This window comes from Fukomys damarensis, unplaced genomic scaffold (genome assembly GCF_012274545.1).
Source record: "Fukomys damarensis isolate Sample0158 unplaced genomic scaffold, DMR_v1.0_HiC HiC_scaffold_45, whole genome shotgun sequence".
NCBI classification, from domain to species: Eukaryota; Metazoa; Chordata; class Mammalia; order Rodentia; family Bathyergidae; genus Fukomys; species Fukomys damarensis.
In genome coordinates, this window is record NW_022900957.1 from 152,711 (window position 1) to 160,700 (window position 7,990).

The following is a 7,990-nucleotide window of genomic DNA, read 5'->3' on the forward strand; positions in this document are numbered from 1 at the left end:
GTCATGAAAATATTTTACTTTCTTCTGCACTCAGTAAGGAATCCAAGCTAGGAGAAAAATTAGTATTTGTGATTTTTATGATATTCTCTATACATTTGTGTATTTGAATCTCTGTAAGTCTACATGTATCTGTGTGTAATATGTCAACTATGTGTACAAATGCATGCATATTCATATTCACTTCTACTTGTACAAAGGAAATGAAATATTATGAATTGTGTCAGGTAACTGCTGTAGATTTGAATCTAATTTTCAAGTTATTTAACAAAATAACTAGCCATGTGTTCTATGTTATGTTATTCTTGCAGGTCTCCTTTTACAGGACATCAACACCAAGTTGCAATAAAACAAATTCTAAGTTTGGGTGTGACTGAAGCGATCATTAAATCTCTACAAACCTTATTATATAAAGTATTGCTTCGCATATTGGTTTAGTGGGGAAGTTAGTAAGGAAGATGTTTCATTTCCATGGCCCTTTTGGCAGCTTCCTTCACCTCCTTGTTCCTGAAGCTATAAATCAAGGGGTTTAGCATAGGAATCACCAGTGTATAGAGTACAGACACCACCTTCTCTTGTTCTAAGGAATACTGTGAGCTGGGCTGGATGTAACTGAAGCTTATGGAGCCATAGAACAAAGTCACAGCTGTTAGATGGGAGGCACATGTGGAGAAGGCTTTTTGTCTACCTGCTGCTGAGCGGATCCTCAGGATAGCAGCAACAATGAAGATGTAGGAGATCACCACTGTCATGCACGCGATCATGGCAATGATGGCACTGAAGACTAAGTGCAGCAGTTCGTTCATGGATGTGTCAGAGCAGGAGAGCTTCAACAGGGGTGGCAGGTCACAGAAGAAGTGACGGATGATATTTGGCCCGCAGAAGGAGAGCCTCATTAAGCCGATCGTGTGTGTCAGTGAGTTGATCAAACCTCCAACGCATGACACCAACGCCAGGACAACACAGACCGCTCTTGTCATGGTCACTGTGTACAGTAAAGGGTTCACAATGGCCAGATAGCGGTCATAAGCCATTGCTGCAAGCAGAAAGCCCTCAGTGGTGATGAGTGACACGAATAAAAAATACTGCACAATGCAGGCAGAGAATGAACGTCTCCTGTTCCACCAAGAAATTCAACAGCATTTTGGGCACAAAAACAGATGAATAGCAGGCATCAACCAATGACAGACAGCTGAGAAAGTGGTACATGGGAGTGTGAACCTTGGGAGTCACATGGATGAGAAAGAGCATCCCAAGATTGCCCACCGAAGAAATGGCATAGATCAGCAGGAACAGGACGAACAGCGCCACCTTCAGCTCAGTGCGGTCCGTCAGTCCCAAGAGGATGAACTGGGTCACCAGTGTGAAATTGACACCAGCCATGCGTGTGCATCTCTTGACACGTGGTAACAGTGAGAAGACAGAGAAAATGGAGAGCAATGATGACGTCTAATAACTGGAATCCCTAAATAATTCTGGGATTTTCCGTAGTGATTTCTTCTCGCTTGTCATCCTGCCCACAAGATTAGCAAGTTTCAATCACAAAGCCTATGTTCCCTTGAATCACTGTCTGTTTGCTTCATACTCAAATCCTGTGAGGGAAAGAAAAATATTTTGGCATCTTACATGTAGGGGATCTTTAAAATGCTGCTCTTGTGTATATAAAAAGATAAAGCGAATTTCACAGTAAACATACATAAAGAAAATCTTGCTTACACAAGTGTAAGAAATGAGTTTGGAAATTGACCTACTTATGCTTTCTTTTACTATAGTAATAATTTAAAGTATACAACACGTAATTTAAAAAAATATTGAGATGTGAGGCCAAATAAAAAGGAGGAGAGAAGAATATCAGTTATAGCACGTTCCCGTTGCAGAAGATAAGACAGAAGGAAGGAAGGAAGGAAGCAAGCAGGAGGGGATGGCAGGGGAGGGAAAAGAAAGGAAGGAAAGAGAGAGAGGGAGGAAGGGAGGGAGGGAGGGGGAGGGCAAAAGGAAGGAAGAGAAAGAAGCAAAGAAACAAATGGCTTTATAGGATTTTAACTTGAGATATTCCTCTTACGCCTTCATTGTTAGTTTCTACTACACCTCTCTCTCTCCCTCTCTCTCCCTCCCTCTCTCTCTCTCTCAATCTCTCTCTCTCTATCTCTGTCTCTCTCTCTCAATCTCTCTCTCTCTCTATCTCTTTTTTTTTTAATATCTCTCTCTCTCTCTCTCTCTCTCTCTCTCTCGATATTAGGAATCAAACTCAGGGTTCACTCATGTTGGAGAAGCGATCTACCATTCAGCTACTTCCCCAACCCTCCACGTATTTTTTTCAGTCAGATATGACAAGGACAGGGAGCTAGCCTCCAATGCCTCTAAAGCCACCCCGAGATAATAGTCCAAAGCACTAGAAATGGTGTGAGGGATGCTCAGAACTGGAGTATGAAATCTGGTAAAAAGCAGCTCATGATTGGCCTTTGATATCCGATAGAGACACTCTCCTAAGAACCGAGACCAACAGTTCCTCTTATTTTTCTGAGAAAAAGCAAAACTAATCCATAAAATAAGACAAGGCTGTTTAAAAAAAAAAAAACATTAAAAAAAAAGCTTTGCAATTCTTCATTTTACTTTAGGTTGCAAAAGAACCCCTGGAATAATCAATGGATTTCCTACAAATCCAGTGCAGATCTCTCTGTTGATTACTACTACACTCTGCCTAAAAATAACTGTCTTTTACATTTATGTAACAAATACAAGTAATCATGAAAAACCAGCAGTGAATTTTAGGACCAGATTTTGTACTTAAGGCAAAACACCATTGGCTGGCTTTGTTCAGATTCTTATTTGCTGTAGTACCTGACAAAGGTGGAATCAACTCAAAGAAGGTGGTTCTTAACAGCCACACATTCCTCCGCTTTCAACACTGCTGCTGTAAAACTCAGCAAAATGATTACTTGCCAAACTATTAAAATAATGAGAAATAAACAGATACATATATCCTATTTTTTATTGTCTATACTAATAAATGAATCAGTCAGATCGCAATTCTTCCCCTAGAAAGAAATTTTCAAAGAATTAAAATACTGATAACTTCAGAATAACTTTGATGCTAATTTAGAGAGATGTGTCCTTCCTTTGTATTTTGAAGTTTTTATTTAAATTTTGGAAAGATTATTTGACTGAATAGTAGAATGTATGCATATAAGATTTGAATTTGGGAATTTAACTTACCAATGTAAGGAAAAGTATTCAAAACAGCTGATTTAGGATCCTTGTGGGCCACCCATTCCCGTGGTTAGTGGCTCCATATTTTCTCAAAATATACATTTAAAAACAGAACTTCTAGCCCCTTACTCTTTCCCTGAGAACAGCTGGCAAATAATCACCCTTCTAAAACTAGAGATCAAAAGTCCCAGCCCCCCTCAGTCTGTCCGGGCCTCCCCTGCCTTCCATTTAGCCACAGAGCAAGAGAACAGTGATGTCAGGGCGGGCCAGAGTGGGCTGGTAGGGGCTAGCAATTTTGTTCTCTAGTTTTCAAGACTGATTATTTTCCAGCTAGGTGTTATTTTTAGGGAAACATGGCAGATGTATCTTACTTTTCAAATGATGCATGTGTTAAGTAGATGATGTAGTAACTGGTATCGGTGCTGAAATGAAAAATTATCCTTTAATACAGTAGATTCAAAGCCTGCAACTCTTTGGCAGGAAGTTAGAGCAAGATGATTAAAATTCCATCCTGTAGAAAGCAAAGTTTACATAAAATACAGTAATAGATTCACCTCAGATGAAATGGGAATATTTTCCCAAGAGTAAGCCGATTAAAAGAGTAAAATATACATGTTATTAAAAGTTTCTGAGTTTCTTGAGGGATGTAGAAAATGTTCAAAGACTTAATGGCCTCCCTAAGGCATTTCATTCCCTGAATTTTATAATGAACAGTAAAAAAAGTGGGGCAAGTATGCGGGAAACACAGAACATGTAATTTCTGGGAAATTTTTTTTCTTTTTGTTGTTTGAGACAAGGTCTCACTATGTAGTTGAGACTGACCTGGAACTCACTGTGTAACCCAGCCTGGTCTCAAACTCACAGCGATCCTCCTGCCTCAGCCTCCTGAGTTCTGGGATTACAGGTATGCACCACCATGCCCGGCTCTGGGAAAAAAAAAATTAACAAAGCTTGATACTTTAGTAAAAGTACTTTAATAAACTTTTCAGAACATAAGACTGCATTTCAGGAAAACAAACAGAAAAGCCATTAGTAGACTTCTTGCGACAATAGAAGAACTGATGTAAACCATTTTCATTCCTTGGGCCCTTTGGACAGAGTGACATCAAAGCAAAAAGACTAAAAGTGATACACCTGCCCCTACTTTAAAACATTTTTTGCAGTTATGGAAAGGGTAAAGGCCTTATTTAAGATAAAATGGATTCCACCATCCACTCCTGAACATGTACTGCTCTCGTGTAGTCTGCGCCTCCCGGCGGACAGCCTTCTGGCCTTGGTCTTCATCAGCATGAGGGACTTCGTCAGCACTGTTCTGCATTGTTCACTTCCCTGGGCATTTACATGAATTTGTCCTCATTTAAAAAAATTTTTTAAATATAATTTATCTTGGTGAGACGGCAACGCTACGGGCGACCAGGGCAGCTCCAGGAGAGGGAGAACCAAACCTTCCAAAATCCCAACCATGGGTGTGAAGACCACCACTGCCTCCCCCAGGACTCCAGGTCCCGAGCGAGAACCCCACAAGCACCCCGTGCCACTCCCCACTTTGAATCGTGTGCCATACATTGGATGTATATTTATTCTGTGTGGGAGAGGTGGTGTTGTTAAAAGTGTAAAACAATGATTGTCCTCATTCTTTATCCTGCAACAGTTCATTTTTTTTCCTTTTAAGTACAAATTTCTTAATTTCCTTAATCAAAAGCTAATGTTCAGGTGATATGCCTGATATTCTGATAGAAACTGACATCCTAAGACTGAGTTGGAAGAGCACCTATTACTTTTGAGTGCCCAGAACATTCGTAAAACCTCATGAATTCAGTTTTTTAAATGTAATTCCTTTCCAATCTATTTGTAGGAGAAATAAAATTCTGTTTATCAGGCCAATATTATCTTTTCTATTTGAAATTATACAAAATATTGGAAAAGATTTTTAAAATAACTTCAGCTGGGCATGGTGGTGCACACCTGTTATCCCAGCACTCTGAGGCTGAGGCAGGAGGATAACCATGAGTTCAAGGCCAGCAGGAACCCCATAGTGACACCTGGTCTCAAAACACAACACAAAACAAAAATGACTTCATTGGCTGGCCTTCATCTGACAAGAACAACAACAAAATAAGTAGAGTTAAGTAGCCAAATAGGTCCTCCGTCTCTGAATCATATATTTACCTCTTGAAATTATATGCAGTACTATGTTTAAAGCAGATATTACTGGAAAATAGTTCTATGATGATTGGTGACAATCAAGTAGGTTGGGAAACATCTAGAAATTTCATTATTAATAAAATGAATAATTTTTAGAAGCACTGCTATTTAGAGGTTACATTGGGTTGCAGTTGAATTTAGTTATGGGAAGCTGTATTAACATTGTTCAGTTATTATTGCTTTATACTTGTGACAGTCTTTTAATCAATATATTTATAGAATATATATATATAAATCAATATATTTATAAAGAATTGATATATCAACTTGTTAGTGAATATGCTAAACTATTAAATTTTAGAAAATAATTATTTCAAAAACAAAATGTTACAGAGTAGCAGAGTATGAAAAATGACGAGCTCCTTTGAGGGAGCTGCAGTGAGGACCACCACGGAGCGCATTGCACTGTGCACTGGTGAGTGGTGCTGAGAGCTGGCCGTGGTCACATCAGTGGTCAGACAGGACCCCACAGGCAGGTGTGTCCAAGGCGAGGCCATTGCACTCTGTGGCAGGGGCAGCACGGGCAGCAGGACCCCAGAGAGAAGACCCCTTTTCGGCCTCCAGGTTTGAAACCAGGGCTGGAGACTAAAGGGGGATTTCCAGGATTGGGATTTGGAGGTGGTGGCTTCCAGATGTCTTTGGGATTTGGGGCTTTTCCTCTGGCATATTTGCCATAAACGATGGACGGCCCCCTCCAGCTGTCCTGGGGACCCCGGGACGCAGATGAGCAGTTCCTGTCACGTCAGGCCTCTTCCTGTTGTGGCCTTGGAGATCATGTTCTGGTCCCTGATTGGCCAAGGCTGTGCTGCTGTCCGCAGCTACAGCAGAGACTCTGAACTGCTGACGTGCTGCCCTCCAGCCCAGTGTTGGCTTCCTGGCTAACAACTGACTTCAGGAGTCAGTGGGGCCAGTAACACCTTAGGGAGTCTAGCTGCTCCCTCAGAGCTCTGGCACGAACGCCCAGTTGGTGAGGAGCCCCACACCTCGCCACTACTATAAATATCCTTCTGTAGCCTCAGGCTCCGGCCCTGAGATTCTTGTCACAGGAGGCAGCATGAAACCCTTTTCACCAACTCAGCAGGTGCTGACCGCACAGGGAAGAGGTAGGAGAAAAAAAGTGTCAGAGCACGTGTCTCTTTGGGTTTTGGGGCTTTTCCTCTGGCATATTTGCCATAAATGATGGACGGCCCCCTCCAGCTGTCCTGGGGACCCCGGGACGCAGATGAGCAGTTCCTGTCACGTTGGGCCTGTTCCTGTTGCGGCCTTCGAGATCATGTTCTGGCCCCTGATTGGCCAAGGCTGTGCTGCTGTCCTCAGCTACAGCAGAGACTCTGAACTGCTGATGTGCTGCCCTCCAGCCCAGTGTTCGGCTTCCTGGCTAACCCTGACCTCAGGAGTCAGTGGGGCCAGTAACACCTCAGGGAGTCCTGGCAACGCTACGGGCGACCAGGGCAGCTCCAGGAGAGGGAGAACCAAACCTTCCAAAATCCCAACCATGGGTGTGAAGACCACCACTGCCTCCCCCAGGACTCCAGGTCCCGAGCGAGAACCCCACAAGCACCCCGTGCCACTCCCCACTTTGAATCGTGTGCCATACATTGGATGTATATTTATTCTGTGTGGGAGAGGTGGTGTTGTTCGGGCGACCAGGGCAGCTCCAGGAGAGGGAGAACCAAACCTTCCAAAATCCCAACCATGGGTGTGAAGACCACCACTGCCTCCCCCAGGACTCCAGGTCCCGAGCGAGAACCCCACAAGCACCCCGTGCCACTCCCCACTTTGAATCGTGTGCCATACATTGGATGTATATTTATTCTGTGTGGGAGAGGTGGTGTTGTTAAAAGTGTAAAACAATGATTGTCCTCATTCTTTATCCTGTCAACTCAGCAGGTGCTGACCGCACAGGGAAGAGGTAGGAGAAGAAGAGTGTCAGAGCACTGTTTCTCCTGAGTTTTACATCACAAAAACAAAGATGAACGGATGGTATTTATGGATAGTTCCGTTCTTCTCCTGTAACTCCTCTTGGGAACTGGCCTCTCGGCAGTGGGGTTCCTCACACAGAGATTCCCCTCCCACATCATTCTGATAGAAACTGACATCCTAAGACTGAGTTGGAAGAGCACCTATTACTTTTGAGTGCCCAGAGCATTCATAAAGCCTCATGAATTCAGTTTTTTAAATGTAATTCCTATCCAATCTATTTGTAAGAGAAATCAAATTCTGTTTATCAGGCCAATATTATCTTTTCTATTTGAAATTATACAAAATATTGGAAAAGATTTTTAAAATAACTTCAGCTGGGCATGGTGGTGCACACCTGTTATCCCAGCACTCTGAGGCTGAGGCAGGAGGATAACCATGAGTTCAAGGCCAGCAGGAACCCCATAGTGACACCTGGTCTCAAAACACAACACAAAACAAAAATGACTTCATTGGCTGGCCTTCATCTGACAAGAACAACAACAAAATAAGTAGAGTTAAGTAGCCAAATAGGTCCTCCGTCTCTGAATCATATATTTACCTCTTGAAATTATATGCAGTACTATGTTTAAAGCAGATATTACTGGAAAATAGTTCT

At 42.4% G+C, this 7,990-nt stretch overlaps 1 protein-coding gene across 1 annotated transcript; it reads right to left on the reverse strand.

Annotated features, from left to right (window-relative positions):
- Positions 1-370: 370 nt before the first annotated feature.
- LOC104864850 (olfactory receptor 1052-like) lies at positions 371-1,380 on the reverse strand. The gene is given in 2 exon segments (XM_010628083.1): positions 371-1,107; positions 1,109-1,380. Coding segments are annotated over 2 exon segments (936 nt in total). The 3' UTR covers positions 371-443.
- Positions 1,381-7,990: the final 6,610 nt, after the last annotated feature.